Source organism: Eleutherodactylus coqui, chromosome 5, assembly GCF_035609145.1.
Source record: "Eleutherodactylus coqui strain aEleCoq1 chromosome 5, aEleCoq1.hap1, whole genome shotgun sequence".
NCBI lineage: Eukaryota > Metazoa > Chordata > Amphibia > Anura > Eleutherodactylidae > Eleutherodactylus > Eleutherodactylus coqui.
The window spans coordinates 259,383,229-259,399,832 of record NC_089841.1 but is presented as its reverse complement, the minus strand read 5'-3'; the positions used below and the strand labels follow the sequence as shown (position 1 = coordinate 259,399,832).

Here is a 16,604-nt window from a genome sequence, read left to right as displayed (position 1 = left end):
ACGGACAGAAATTCCACGGCGGGATTTCCCGCAGAATTTCCACCCGTGTAAGCTGCCATAGGATTGCATTAGAAAACGCAATCCTATGCAGACGGCCGCGATTTGTCCACACGAAATCTCGTGCAGAAAACAAATTGCGCCATGCTCTATTTCTGTGCAGGGCTCGCAGAGTCCCGCACAAAAATGTCACTACCCGGCCGCTGGCACCGGTCTGCGCATCGCCGGCTGCCCGGCAGCCGGGACATCACGGAGCTGGAGCCGCGGGAGCAGGTAAGTACCGCGCTGGTTCCTGCAGGGGCGCGGGTCGGGTCCCACTGCGAGAATTCTCGCAGCGGGATCCGACCCGGCCGTCTGCAGGCGGCCTTACAATCGGCCCTTTGAAGGTCACCATAAGCCTGATGCGGCCCTCGGTGAAAATGAGTTTGACACCCCTGCCCTATAGCATATCCTGAAAACATGAGCTGCCGGGGGTACCTGGGGACTGGAGCTGGGAAATACTGATCTATAGCAGCACCTGTATACCACATTATATTGCATATGATTTCATGTTTGTGTCATTTTCTTTGGTGAGCACCTCACCCGCTTCAGAACACCTTCACCTGGAATGTGCGCCGCTGGCCATATGGGATGTGCAGAAAATATCAAGAAATCTGGGCTGCACAGGATCCAAATGCAATAGAACACCTAGAAGGTGACCAGGTGTGTGTGTTAGAGATAGGGCAAGTCTTACCAACAGCGAGTCCCGGATCACTATTCATTGTCTGGACGATCTCCATACCCTGAAAAATGGAAGCATTTAACAAGCTAGAAAATCAGGGGCCCCATGCTGTGCTAACCACATGCACCCGAGACCCCGCCCACCCGTGCCAGCCAATGATTGCACAGTCTTGCTTGCATTATTAGCATAATCAGCAGCTGCAGGGAGTGGCCGGGGTTTTGAAGACACGTAGTTACTGCAGCGTTACTCTATGCGAACTCAGACTATCACTTTTGATTTCCGCTACCAATGACTTAAGTTTGGGTACAGCCTTACAATGAAACTTTTATTTTGGATAAAATAACATAAATCACACAAAAGATTTTCCAAAAAGTAGCAAGTGTTATACGTGCATTCAGTTGAAGGCTGGTACATGTATCCAATACTTGGGCCTCCTCTTGGGGCCAGGCTTATGTGCCCTATTTTGTTCTAAAAAGTGGGCCCAGCACAGCAAGGCTTTTTCTTATACACAACTACCCTAAAATAAATTGCTTCCTCTTTCTACATGTTTCTTCTATGAAGGAAGATTCAGGGGAATTATGTCTTGCATATGGTGGCATTTCACCCACCCATAAGAGGGCTGATTTATCATTGAGATCTGGCTGACAGATTTTATTTATGGGGGTTCTGGCTGTCCTTTTTCAATTATTGTGGGGAAACTGTCGCTGTTGGATTATTGTCTTGTATACTGAGACACGTTTGGAAATATAGGGCTCACGTATAGACTTTGAGATTGGGAATAAGACATGGGCACATCTACTTCACAGTTTCTCTCAACACTTCATTGTAACATAGTTTGTTTTGCATACTCATGACCCAAATTGCAAAGTAAAATATTGCCAGTGGTGTAATTCCATCTTTTCTAAACCTCCAAGAGAACAACTGATATGTCATCCTGTCCATGTTCCCCCATCCACCTAAAAACAGTGAGATAACGCCAGCCCTCCCCTAGTGTTCATAGCAAAAGCTGACAAGTGCCTTGTAGAAGACGGCATACGTCAGAGTATTTGATGTGCTGCAGTCTTTCTGCATAAAATGCTCACTTACACGTCACTTTCTGCCAAGAGCCCAGTTAAAATTTCTGCTAGGTAGAGGCCCATCATGGTGGCTACATCTTTGGAGAATTCAGTGTGATGTACATGATATATTCTTGGTGTTTATCCTATTGTCAAAGTGTGTTAGCTTTGATGGAAATATATTGATCTATGGGTAAACTATACAATTTACCTATGCTGCATGTCGGTGTCGGCATATGCAAATCATAAGTGCAATTTGTGCTTCAGCAATGGAAACAATTTCTACTTTTTATCTAAATACCTCATTTAAGACAATCCAGTTTGGATCAATTTGTGCATCTCCTTCTGGGTCCAATACAACAGTCTGGTAGGCTCTGAAGTCTGTAAGAGTAATTTCGGCATTGTTTGGACAGACATCAACTTTATCGACCACTAAATCTCTGTCAAAATCTCCTTCGCAGGCGTTCCCAATACCATTTCCTGAATAAAGAAAAACACCTATGAGAATGCTATCAGTTTTTGATAAATATCACAAGCCATTGCAACTCTTTGGGTTCCACCATTATTTTTGGTCAAACCACAAACCTGAAGTGCTGCCTCTTCTCTGTTTGGCAATTTTATTCAAGGTGGCATAGACAATTAAAGGAATGGTAAAGCATCAAAAATGGCACAAACAAGTAGACGATGAAGTATAGGCATATTATATCAAACAAGAAATAGGGAGGACCTGATGATGTTCCAGTATCTCAATAGCTACAATTCCTGCAGAACAGTGGAATTGTTTGTGCATTAAAGCCATATTCTTTTCTTTTACAATTCTCTCAGATTTGGATGCTTTGTAAAAGTAGGGACTAAATTACTTATGTTAGGATGGAAGAGTTAAATGGGAGAGCTGGATTTGTTGGCGTTTGAGGAACAATGTGAAGTCATAGGTGTGACTGAGGCCTTAGTCACACGGGCGTTTTTTCGCGCGATTTGCGGATCGCATGACGGATGTGCATCCGAAAATCGCGTGACCGGGGCCAGAAAAATCTGCTCCTAGCCGCGTTTCATTAGAAACGGGCCGGAGCTGTCCAGCGCATTGAATTCAATGGAGCTGGTAATACGGCCGGCTCCATTGAAAGCAATGCGCTGCTGGCGAGCGAGGGATGAATAGTCGGCGATGGGCTTAAATATATAAGCCCTTCCCTGCAATTCATCCAGAAATGTGTAAAAAAAAAAAAAAAAAAAATGTATACTCACCTTTCCGCTGCAGCCGGAGTTCAGCGGCGGCCGCCGGCAGTTCTTCTGAACTGCTTCTCTATAGTATTCAGCAGCCGGGGCTTTAAAATCCCCGCCTGCTGAATGAGCTGCCTCTAATTGGTCACAGCCTGACCAATCAGAGGCAGATCTCACTCACACACCCATTCATGAATTTATGAATGGGTGAGTGACTGCTGCCTCTCATTGGCTCAGCGGGACCAATCAGATAAACGCAATCACCTGGCTAAACCCCTCCTCTATTGGTGATGGTAATGAAATGGTGATGCAGTTCTGAGATTAGTTTAATGTACTAGTCTGGTTGACCCCTCAATCAAACGGCTACAGCTACACTGTATACATCTGAAGTTAGCTTTTGATCATTGTCTAAGCCGTAGTACATAATTTCTCCAATTAGAGCTATCTACTCTCCCTGAAATATGGTATTTCCCATCATATAATATCTCTGGGATCACCTATTGGGGAGCAATTCTTTTATGTTTTCTTGTGTGTCTCCCGGAAACTTGTATATCAAGTTCCTTTTTTAATGCAATATTTAATAAAAGTTATATTTTAAGTTATTTCTTCGAACCCTACAGTACTGTAATAGGGAGGAGCGCTTCCTTGCTCCACTGTTACTAATTACAGCACTGCCAGGGGCATTCTGTGTTTAAGCTCCGCCCACTGCCAGGCAAGAGAAAATGAAGTGAGTGAGACTACTGTACCAGAAATAAGTGCATGGCAGAGTCTTTAGGTACTGACTATGAAAGAGTTGCTGCTAAACAGAGTTTAGCCTGAAATGTCCAAGTTGTGTTCCAGAATTCTTCAACTGTGAAATGTGAAGTGTTGTTCCTTTAAATACGAACTGCGCATTATGATACATCAGTTGTCTTTCCGTTCCACAGAATTACTTTTGGAAACGCTTTATTAATATTGTTGTGTAGCTTAACATGTCCCCCTGGTGAAATATAACAAATTAGCTTATACTCCACCAAAATGAGGTTCTGGAACATGATCCCCTGGGATTAGTAAGTAAGCTTTCATTCTGGAGGAAGAAACTTGATTTTTTAGTACCGCTTAAAAGTCAACTGGCCTTGCAACATAACCAGGGATATGGTTATTGTGAGCCAATCGAGATTCTTCTCCATAATTAAGACACCCATCTTTAGACAGCCGTTTTAAGGGTTTTCCCCCTAGTCAGTGCATAGCAGGGTGCAGGTTGGCTAGGTGTGAGGGCTTGTGAGTAAGGCTGGGGGTATGATGTTTCTCCTTGTAGAAACTGTAGAGTTGCCCTAGGAAGTTATAGGCCAGGCAATGCTCACAGGAAAAAAGGGTATGTAAATGAGCTCTCATTTTGGAGGAAAAAAGTGGGCGCTCTGCCAACTATTGTATAACCACAGGATTTGGCAATTGTTAAAAATATTGATTGATTTAAGAAAGGGTTAGATATCTTCCTTGTAAGAAACAATATACAAAGCTATTTAAATTAATGTAGAATATCATTTGCCAGAGATCTATCAGCTCTAATGGGTCAAAAAGAATTTTTCTCCACTTCATAAGAGATTGAATCTATGTCATGCAAAAGGCGTTTTTTGGGGCAGGTAGAGTAATAAATTGGTAACGTGCACCTGACAATATTGGTAGAGGCAGCAGAGTAATGTCTACTTTTGATGGATATATGTTGGCATTTGTGTGTATCCAGATATATGTATTTATTTGTATACATGTTTATTTTTGTGCATTTTAGGATGGTTTTCAGGGAAGGGCTTATATTTTTAAGCCCTTCCCGACAATTCATCCCGCGCTCGCCGGCAGCCCATTGCTTTCAATGGAGCCGGCTGTATTGCCGGCTCCATTGAATTCAATGGGCGAACATTGTTCTTCTCTGCCACAGCTGTAACAGCTGTGGCAGAGGAGAGCGATCTTTAAGTATATGTTCTCAATGGGGTCGGCGCAGAACTCATATATAGAACACAGCGATGCGCAGAACGCAGATAGGCGCGTTCTGCGAATCGTTGTGTCCTATAATTGATCGCACATTCGCATAAAAAGCGGACATGTGACTGATCCCATTGGCATGCATTTGGTCTATAGATCTGCAGATTGCAAGCGCGTCTGCAGATCGGACCAAAAAACGGTCGTGTGACCGAGGCCTTAAATGACAGAGGCACTGTCAGGTTCTGGGCAGCTGCTTGTCACTTAGCATGAGAGGTGGGGGAGTATTATCCTATGGGTGCTTTGGGCAGCTGGCTGGGGCTTCCGGGGTGCCAAAGTCCCCATATGATAATCTGATAGTTCTGCCAGCCATCAATGCAGTATAACCAGTATTGTCATAAGGAGCTGCAAATTCCGAAGGCCTCCCAGTTGTAGATGACCAGTGCCGCATCTCCTCCATCAGCTTGGCATGCATGAGGACCACGGCGGCAGAGAGTTCCAGAGGAATCCAGGAATATTGGCAGAAGTCGGACTATGCGACTGTTATCTGTGTGTTGGTGGGAGGGAGAGAGCTCAAGAAGCTCATGAAGCTGCAAACTGTTTACTGATGTACAAGCACCAGTGGAATATTTTAATGTTTTTCATCATTTCAGTCTATACTGTGTCCAAAGAGTCCCCCTTACACAGTGTTGCCCCCCAGAGCCCTGTGTCCTGATACTCTGTACCCTAGAACCCTTTCTGATAGGTCCTGCCAACGTATGTCATACACCCCCACATAGCCCTTGTTCCAGCACCTCCCCCCTGCCCCATATGATGGAGCTTCTGGCAATCTTTGTCTCCTCGTTTGCCCCTTCCCTTAGCAAAAACCTTACCACTTTGTGCTCTTTTCTGCCCCCACCACCTATTTACCCTCCCCCCAAAGAGAACCTGCCACTTTGTCCACCCTACTTTCCCATTAAGATCTTCAGTCAGTTGTGCACTCTCCCTCCTTACAACACTTAGAGCCTCTTCCACATTGTCTCCCCCCACAAAGCCCTTAAAGGGGTATTCCTATCTCATCACTTCCTGGCTGAGATGAGAAACCTGCGGTCAGTTTCCCAACCAACTTGTGGAAACCACCAAGTGCATTAGCGATTTAAGGAAATTCACTTCCATGAGCGTTACAGCAGAAGGATGATGCAGTCAGCTGATTCCTGCGAGGTCATTGGGAGACCGGCTGTTTGGTGTCCTGTGCGTGCACTCTCCTATACAAGTCTATGGGAGTGTGCGTGTGCAGGACTCTGAAAAGAATCAGACTTCAGTGGCGTTAAGCAGGAAACAGGTGAGTATAATAAATGCAGCACTGCACTCCTTGTTACCTCCCATAACAGCACCGTAAGTTAATTTATGGTGTTTTGGTGTTTTAGGTAGGTGACAGGTTCCCTTTAACCCTTTCCAATCCAATGCCCATGCCCCCTGCACATTTGGCCCTGCATTAGTTTGTGGGTTTAGTATGTTATTTCTACATAAATATGTGGTCTGCTGCCAAGAAGGTTCCATTATCATTAGTTACCCCCTGTGCTGGTAATATGTCTATATATTTTTTTTTTTTATTAGTAAAACGTGTAGTTTGCTCCACTTTTTAATACATGGGAAATGTGAAAAGAATCAGTATATGACATGACATGCACATGTTTAGACCAGCATTTTCCATGCACTGTTCGCACTATGCCTTTCAGCGGCGTCAGGGTCTTCTGTGCTGCATTGGCTCCAATATGATGCTAGCAGCCAATCAAGAGCCAGGAGGGAGGGGTTGGCAATCACCTAATATGGAGAGCAAAGAGCTGCTATCTAGCAATGGACCACTCTAATATCATTTGCATACAGCATGTGTTGGGTACAAAGCCTAATCTTAGGGATTCTAAGGCAGGCTGAGGAGTGGGAGAGGAATGTGTAGCCTGTCCTCCATGACAGAATCCCTGCCGTGGTACTGGTTCGGTAGCTGCAAGGACTGACAAATATCCTTAAATTTGTACAAGTAGTAAAGCTCTGGTCTTGTGGATATTTTATGTTACCAAAGTAAAATCCAAAGATAATTGTATTCTTCGCTTACGCAGTCTTTCATTATATAGTAAACATTTAGAGAATTTAGAGGCACATCTCAGAGGTTCCGTCTACCAGATTGGGGGAACCACTGCTATAAATGACGTGATTTTGGGGGCCTCTTTCAGATTTTGCATTGGGTCTTAGATGCTTCAACATACAAGTTGTCCCAACATTGTCACACTGAATGCTGTTCCTTTGCATGACTGTTACTACACCATATTACAAAAGAGTAGCAGCAGTGGACTTGCCTCAAAAATCCAGAAAACATCCATGCAGCGGGGGCCTTATTGTCTAAGCTATGTCATTTACGCAACTTAAAGTGTTTTAGAAAAGGTGACTTTGCCAGCAGATGGAAAACCTTGCAGAAAGTAGTAAGAACATTTGAACAAAAACCTCATACAAACAGGAGAGCTTTTACAAACTCCATGCAGAAGGCTTCTGGTTGAGCCCAAACCAAATGCTTTGGCAGATACTCTACAACCTCCCCCTCCCCATATATTTACATATAATATGATGAAATAAATACCATCAGAATCAGCCTGGTCTGGATTAGGTACAAGTCTGCAGTTATCGGGTCCGGGAGGTGCAGTATCAGGAATTCCATCATTATCATCATCGTCATCACACTCATCCCCTATGCCATCTTTGTCCGTATCCAACTGTGAGCTATTAATGTCTGATGGGCAGTTATCCCGTGTGTCCTGATGGCCATCCCCATCACTAGGCAGAAACAGAAAATAGTTTCCTAATGCAAGTCTATTAGTTTTTTAGACATTCACTTACTTTGTGCATCAGTAGACGGACAATCCACTTGAATGTTTTGGAAATAGAAGGTAAAATATTAGTTTCTATTTCTTTTCTTCCTTACCGATCTTGATTGGTATCGCACTGATCGCCCACTAGATCATGGTCTGCATCGGCCTGAAAAAGAAACATATTTCATTAAAGGGGTTGTCCCGAGGCAGCAAGTGGGTCTATACACTTCTGTATGGCCATAATAATGCACTTTGTAATGTACATTGTGCATTAATTATGAGCCATACAGAAGTTATAAAAAGTTTTTTACTTACCTGCTCCGTTGCTGGCGTCCTCGTTCCCATGGAGCCGACTAATTTTTGGCCTCCGATGGCCAAATTAGCCGCGCTTGCGCAGTCCGGGTCTTCAGCAGTCTTCTATGGAGCCGCTCGTGCCAGAGAGCGGCTCCGTGTAGCTCCGCCCCGTCACGTGCCGATTCCAGCCAATCAGGAGGCTGGAATCGGCAGTGGACCGCACAGAAGAGCTGCGGTCCACGAAGACGGAGGATCCCGGCGGCCATCTTCAGCGGTAAGTATTGAAGTCACCGGACCGCCGGGATTCAGGTAAGCGCTGTGCGGGTGGTTTTTTTAACCCCTGCATCGGGGTTGTCTCGCGCCGAACGGGGGGGGGGTTTAAAAAAAAAAAAACCCGTTTCGGCGCGGGACATCTCCTTTAATGTTTATCAAGGAGGCTTTCTGATACTCTCAGCTATCTTTTTATACCTCCTGGATCTTCAAACAATTCTAAATAAATATTGGGTCTTGCTTGAGCAGACTGTAGGCCAATTTGGTGTTCGAGGTACTATATTCAGGGGCGGCTTGGCTTGGACAGGTGAGTATTTCCTATTACTAACACTGACAGTTTGTAGCCCTGTGCTTTGTTGCTGATCGTCTGTCTAGTACCATAAATTATCCCTCTCTACAGTTCTGCTTCCTGATTGCTGACAACTAGAGATGAGCGACCACCAAAAGGCTCGGGTCGTTGTTATTTGAGTCGAGCTTTTCGTAAAATTCGAGAGCTCTATTTGAGTATTTTTGTATAGGACCCGCAGGTTGCCAAGCTGTTTTATTATTTTCCCCTGTGTTCGTGTCTCTGTCTCTTCCGCCAAGCCAGCCACAAACTACCATTTACGTGCGCAGCGTCGCAGCGGGGAGGGGTCAAATCTGACACGTCAGCTGCAGGGAGGGGCCAAAACTGGGACAGGATCGAACACAGATAGGCTCACTGCGGAGAATGGTGGCACATCGCGGCATGCCGCAATTTAGATTCCGCGTGCGGAGAACCGCTATGATTCTCCGCTCGCTGACGCAGTGGCTGTGCTTACTATAGCAACGCTATTGAAAACGTTCACTGCGCTACCTGCGGCCAGATTATCGCCGTGGATAACGCAATGAACAAACACCCGTGGACAGGCAGCCTAAAAAGATAAGATTATTATTGGACTAAAGTTAAAGGACCACTGGTGATTTTTCTTTTTCATATAATTAGCCCCGCAGTATATATAAGTCACAATTGCAATCAAAATTAATCAACCCCATTGCAATTTACACTTATTTGCCAACCTTACAAACTTGCAAAAAATAGACAAGAACAATTTAACCCTTTGCAATCCCATTTTTGATTCAGGGTTTCCTAGGGGTTTTCTCTTTCTGCTATTATACAATGGCGTCATCTGCTGGCTAGAGCCAGTATTGCGGTATGTGACATGCTGGAGAGGCCCCCGACAATAGAGCGGCAAAGTAATCTACAGTAAGAATACCCTGCTGGACGTCTTTCGACATCGAAGCTGTACAGCCTACAATCAGAATGTCTTTAGACGTCAGACAGTGGATTGGAAAGGGTTAAAGGGCCACTCTGGTCAATTTTTGTTGTTCATTATGTAACTGCCTACCCGGTATATATACATCAGCTAGTAATACCTTGTTTAGCTATTGCTAAAATTCTGAAATTTCCTGGAGCGCTTCTCTTTAGGTTGGTCATGTGATCTCATTCTGACCACTTGAACTCTTTATTTGAGTTTGTGTGTTGTCAAAAAGTCAGTTTTTCAGTCAGCATAATTCCTGAGTGATGGACCCTACCACACAAGCCCTTTAAGGTGGGACACAAACTCCTATCACAGCTATTGCTGCTACTTAAAGGCTTCTGTTACACAATAATAATAAAGGATATTACAGTTTATGACCGTATAACTATGGTCCGTAATTTATTTCGGTGACTATTGAATTCAGATGGTAATGACAGCGTCATAGAATCCTAGAATAGTAGAGTTGGAAGGGACCTCCAGGGTCATCAAGTCTAACCCCCTGCTCAATTCAGGATCACTAAATCATCCCAGGCAGATGTCTGTCCAGCCTTTGGTTGAACACTTCAATTGAAGGAGAACTCCCCACCTCCCGTGGCAACCTGTTCCACTCATTGATCACCCTCACTGTCTAATATCTAATCTGTGTCTCCTCCCTTTCAGTTTCATCCCATTGCTTCTAGTCTTTCCTTGTGCAGATGAGAATAGGGCTGATCCCTCTGCACTGTAACAGCCCTTCAGATATTTGTAGACAGCTATTAAGTCTCCTCTCAGCCTTCATTTTTGCAAGCCTAACATCCCTGCAGGTGGAGATGGCACTGGCTCTAGCTGTGTGATATTGTGCTGATGCATTCGAGATTGATAGCATAGATTACTGAAAGTGAAAGTGAAAACTTAGCATCAGGATACTGTCTGATAAGCATCAGACAGGAGGCTGCGGTGCATGAAGGCATCTTAAGTGTAACAGGCAATCACATAAGGGGTGCAGGCATAGAAAAATGTGTTTTTGCCAAAGTTGACCTTTAATAACACACATTCCTATGCTACAGTACTTATACTTTTATGTCTTAGTTATGTTTTTGGGGTCAGGACTTGTTTGTATGTCTTTGAAAAAATAATAATAGTAGAAATAGAAAAATAAGTAAACACAGCAAAAAAAAGTAATGAATATCTAAACAAGAATGCTGATAGTGAAAACTCATGTAATCTACCTGGTCTGGATTCCGAATTGTGGGACAACTGTCACAAACATCACCAACACCATCACCGTCGGTGTCCTTCTGGTCCGCGTTAGGCACGGTCTTACAGTTATCCGCAGCATTTTTAATTTCTGAAAGTGAAGAAAATAAAGATGAATTTTACATTATGGTAGGCAGTATACCTAGCGGGAAGCTTGATAGAGAAGACTCAAAGGTAAGTGCTCTTTTATACCAGATGTTTATATGTAAAAAAGAAAGGAATGTTGGCAGTGAAATTAAGCAGGTTATCTTATTTTATTTATCTTTTGCTGATCGGCAATTCCAAAATTACAGAGGAAACTAATTTAAGGGATTTAAGCTTAAAGATGAGCAAAGAAACCTTACTGTTCAAACTGGGAGATATCCCAAATTGTAGCATCATCACTGTGTCCACATCTAGATAGAAGCAATCCCTGGTGTAAACTCTAATTCTATGTCTGACTTTCAGCAATATCGTGGCTGTGTTCTGTGTGATATCGCTGCGTTTTCTCGCGGTGTTATCTCGATTTTGTGTCACTCTGCAGCTCTCTTTTACCGGGACGTTCGGTGGAGGGGCTTGAAATATAAGTCCTACCCCCAAAATAAGCCCTGGCTGCACCGAACATAAATACATCACCTAATAGCCGCTTTCCACTCTGCCGCACTTCTCCTCGCAGGTCCCCGGCACACTTGCTTGTAGTTTTCTACCAGCGCCTCCAAAAACCCCGCCTCCAGGAAGCGCTTGCTCTGATTGGCTGAGCTGCGGCGCTCGAGAACCAATCATTGCAGCACTCGATGTGCTGCCGTGATAGGTTCTTCAGCGCTGTGGTTCAGCCAATCAGAGCCAGCACTTATGGGAGGCAGGGTTTTTGAACCTCCAAACTAGGAAACGTTGGCTGAAGATTACAGACAAGGGTGCCGGAGCTGCGGAGAAGTGCGACGGAGTGAGCAGCGTCTATTAGGCGGAAAAGGATCCTGCATGCGGGAGGCCTGCAGTGGATTCTAGCTGTGAGCCTGGCCAGTGACCTGTGTACCTCACTAAACAATACTGTGGATGAATACGGAGCTTCGCAGGTGGTCATTTACATTACAGTTTTTGTCTTTTTTGTTTCTTTGTGCTTCCCATGCCGTTACTTGGCAAGAACGCGGGTACCAGCAGCTAATGTGCATTGTTAATCGCATATGGGCTGCGGGTCGAATGCCTCCATTGACATCAATAGAGGCCGTCTGCGCAGATTCTGTGGCAAAATAGAGCATTCTGCAATTTTTTTTCCGCTCATGGAATACGCAATTCATATCTGCGACTGTGAGGGAAAAAATCGAAAGTTCATGCCTTTCAATGACTGCGTTTGTTGCGGATTACGATCGCAGAATCTGCAATACAAATCCAGTTCTGTTAAAGGAGATGAAGCCATAGCTTTTCAGCTTTTTTGATTTACTGAATGGGGGTAATTTACTAAGACCATCATTTCCTGGTCTTAGTATTATTTTCCCTGGCATAAAGTGCACCTAATACTTGAAGACGTGAACACTTCTTCATGTATTCAGTGCATCCTGGCACTTCCGTACGCCTAGACAGAAATACATCAGGTCCAACCTGGTGTACATTTCTGCTACTATTAAACCAGTTTTTGACATAAATTGCACATGTCAGTTATTCTGCAGTGACCAGGCCCCTCCCAACAAACCCCTCCCACTTTTCAGGAAAGTGGTAAGGCTAGTGCAGAAAGAAGAAAAAGTTGCAATATTTTTGTGCAAACATGGCTTGCACACAAATCTGCTTCTTTCTACACCAAAATTCTGGCATAAAACACTTTGTAAATAGCTCCCAATGACTTTAGCTGTTCCATACAGTTCCCTATATATATGCTATGGTTTAATTAGATACTGAAGCATACTATCTCCATCCATGTCATCATCGCAGACATCTCCCTTCCCATCCCGGTCTGTGTCTTTCTGATCATCATTCTTGATGTTGCGGCAGTTATCACAGGCATCACCAAAGTTATCTTGATCTCCATTTTTTTGATCCACATTAGGAACATAGACGCAGTTATCCTGCATTGGAAAGATTGTTTATTCATCAGTACCAAAGGATACATATAATCTGATTCCGAAATACAAATGTTTGTGTTACTAAATAACTCAGCTTTGCCAGAGGAATTTGTTACTCCACCAAATCAGTTACTCCCAATGTTTAATCTATTCTCTCAGGATTCCCTTCCTGCCCTCATCCCATAGTTTTGCTGCTGCTTTCAGGGAACCCTAACAAAGTGGCCTTTCTATGTATATTATAGCATAGAACATTTTCCTTTTTTAATCCTATTGTTTGACATGTCATACAAATATCTGACAGACCTGTGCATTTGGAATACCATCACCATCAGCGTCGTCATCACAAGCATCCCCAACACCATCGCCATCCGCATCTTCCTGACCAGAATTAGGCACTGTCACACAATTGTCCTGAAAAAAAGTTAAAAAGACCAGCTTATTAAAAATATATATTGTAGGGTATATTACATGGTTACCTTCCAAAGACATCAGAAGTCCTACATCAGCTAAGGATGTGAGCTGGACCAAAGGTTATCAAGAACTCATTGCTATTTCATGAAGTTCTCTACAAACTATTTCATTAATTAGACATGATTTAAACAGTTAACACTATTGATGAATGTAACAAGTGTTTTATCATATTTACGTAATATATATAGAACAAGTCAATAAAAATATAGAAAGTAGACAAAAATATCCCACAGTGGAAAAAATGAAGACATTTATTCAGGTAAATGGTAGACAAACAGTGGTGAAAATAATCAATTACATAATATGTGAAATATCAATGTCTTATATATGTATTGTTATTATCATTCTACAGGATGAAGATGCAATTCTGGAATACTGTGTCATTTTTATTAGTTAATATTGTGGACCTCTGGACTGTTTTCTAGGATTTGTTGTTAAGCTTTTTCTCATTTCAATAACTTAATAATACCGTGTTCCCACATTAATATGCTCCAAGACAACCGCAGCATATTGGAAATATTGTATGTAGTTTTCATAACTCTGTAGAAAACTAATAACTAGTTGCCAAATCACCAAAAGGTCAACTAAAAATAAGAAAAAAGTAAAGAATGGAGAAAAAGCAGTAGTACAAATAAATAACACAGAAGTTCTTGCATATAAATGTCAAAAAGAGCAAAGATAGTGAATAGCTTTCTTTGTTGATGACAAGCAGCTACACAAAATATACAGCAAACAAACGAAGTCGCGCTAACTTGGTGTCTAAAGGATCGGCTTATTCTGGCACAAGGAGATGTCAGCACAGTACATGTTGTGTAGGTAGAGAGCATAATATAGGTATCACATGTAGAGATCAGGAAAGGACATGTAGTGCTGATAGAGAGCCATACGGTATACATGTAGTGCTGATAGAGAGCCGTACCGTACATGTAGTGCTGATAGAGAGACGTACAGTACATGTAGTGCTGATAGAGAGACGTACGGTACATGTAGAGCTGATAGAGAGCCGTACCGTACATGTAGCGCTGATAGAGAGCCATACGGTATACATGTAGTGCTGATAGAGAGCCGTACCGTACATGTAGTGCTGATAGAGAGCCGTACGGTACATGTAGTGCTGATAGAGAGACGTACGGTACATGTAGTGCTGATAGAGAGACGTACGGTACATGTAGTGCTGATAGAGAGCCGTACCGTACATGTAGAGCTGATAGAGAGCCGTACCGTACATGTAGCGCTGATAGAGAGCCATACAGTATACATGTAGTGCTGATAGAGAGCCGTACCGTACATGTAGTGCTGATAGAGAGCCGTACCATACATGTAGTGCTGATAGAGAGCTGTACGGTACATGTAGTGCTGATAGAGAGACGTACAGTACATGTAGTGCTGATAGAGAGCCGTACCATACATGTAGTGCTGATAGAGAGCTGTACGGTACATGTAGTGCTGATAGAGAGACGTACAGTACATGTAGTGCTGATAGAGAGCCGTACCGTACATGTAGTGCTGATAGAGAGCCATACGGTATACATGTAGTGCTGATAGAGAGCCGTACTGTACATGCAGTGCTGATAGAGAGCCGTACCGTACATGTAGTGCTGATAGAGAGCCGTACGGTACATGTAGTGCTGATAGAGAGACGTACGGTACATGTAGTGCTGATAGAGAGCCGTACCATACATGTAGTGCTGATAGAGAGCTGTACGGTACATGTAGTGCTGATAGAAAGACGTACAGTACATGTAGTGCTGATAGAGAGCCATACGGTATACATGTAGTGCTGATAGAGAGCCGTACCGTACATGTAGTGCTGATAGAGAGCCATACGGTATACATGTAGTGCTGATAGAGAGCCGTACTGTACATGCAGTGCTGATAGAGAGCCGTACCGTACATGTAGTGCTGATAGAGAGCCGTACGGTACATGTAGTGCTGATAGAGAGACGTACGGTACATGTAGTGCTGATAGAGAGCCGTACCGTACATGTAGAGCTGATAGAGAGCCTACCGTACATGTAGCGCTGATAGAGAGCTGTGGGGTACATTTAGAGCTGATAGAGAGCCGTACGGTACATGTAGCACTGATAGAGAGCCGTACTGTACATGTAGTGCTGATAGAGAGCCGTACGGTACATGTAGTGCTGATAGAGAGCTGTACGGTATACATGTAGTGCTGATAGAGAGCCGTACGGTACATGTAGCCCTGATAGAGAGCTGTGTGGTACAGGTAGTGCTGATAGAAAGCTGTACGATACATGTAGTGCTGATAGAGAGCTGTACGGTACATGTAGTGCTGATAGAGAGCCGTTTGGTACATGTAGTACTGATAGAGAGCTGTACGGTACATGTAGTGCTGATAGAGAGCCGTTTGGTACATGTAGTACTGATAGAGAGCCATACATTACATGTAGTACTGATAGAGAGCTGTACGGTACATGTAGTGCTGATAGAGAGCCGTTTGGTACATGTAGTACTGATAGAGAGCCGTACATTACATGTAGTACTGATAGAGAGCTGTATGATACATGTAGAGCTAATAGAGAGCCGTACAGTACATGTAGTGCTGGTAGAGAACCATACAGTACATGTAGTGCTGGTAGAGAGCCGTACGGTACATGTAGTGCTGGTAGAGAGCCATACAGTACATGTAGTGCTGGCAGAGAGCCGTACGGTACATGTAGTACTGGTAGAGAGCCGTACGGTACATATAGTACTGGTAGAGAGCTGTATGATACATATAGTGCTGGTAGAGAGACTTATGGTACATGTAGTGCTGGTAGAGAGCAGTATGGCTCATGTATTATTAGTATAGAGCTTTACGATACATCTAGGGATGGTAGAGAGCAGTGCATTATATGTAGTAGAGGTAAAGATCTGTGCATCTTGATGACACACTAGTTGTATGTGTAATCTGGTACTCCTTTAGGAAAAAAAGATCACAGAAAGCGGCCATATACTTATTGATATACTAATACAAGGGGAGGTAAATATAGCACATTGCTAACATGCAGGCAGCCAGACTGCTATATGGAGGAGCAACTGCACAGGTGAAGGTACTGATGAACAACCACTCACACACCTTCCTTATATTGAGGGGGATTGCTGCTTAGTACTATTCTTGCAATTATATGGCCACTTTCAATGATTTTTTTTTTGTCTACTTATATTTCCCTTTCAGTACTCCTTTCTGCATTCAAAATCAAAAAATGTACAAGTGTTCTCAACATTTGCAC

General features: G+C 43.5%; 1 protein-coding gene across 1 annotated transcript in view; it reads right to left on the bottom strand.

Annotated features, from left to right (window-relative positions):
* The window catches only part of COMP (cartilage oligomeric matrix protein), a 115,377-nt gene that overhangs the window by 22,534 nt on the left and 76,239 nt on the right, over positions 1-16,604 (bottom strand). The window contains exons 9-15 of the mRNA XM_066604595.1: positions 13,204-13,311; positions 12,744-12,903; positions 10,840-10,958; positions 7,901-7,953; positions 7,559-7,752; positions 2,075-2,253; positions 731-779 (exon numbers count right to left, since the gene is read on the bottom strand). Of these exons, the coding sequence (XP_066460692.1) occupies positions 731-779; positions 2,075-2,253; positions 7,559-7,752; positions 7,901-7,953; positions 10,840-10,958; positions 12,744-12,903; positions 13,204-13,311 (862 nt within the window). The remainder of the gene's footprint in view (positions 1-730; positions 780-2,074; positions 2,254-7,558; positions 7,753-7,900; positions 7,954-10,839; positions 10,959-12,743; positions 12,904-13,203; positions 13,312-16,604) is intronic.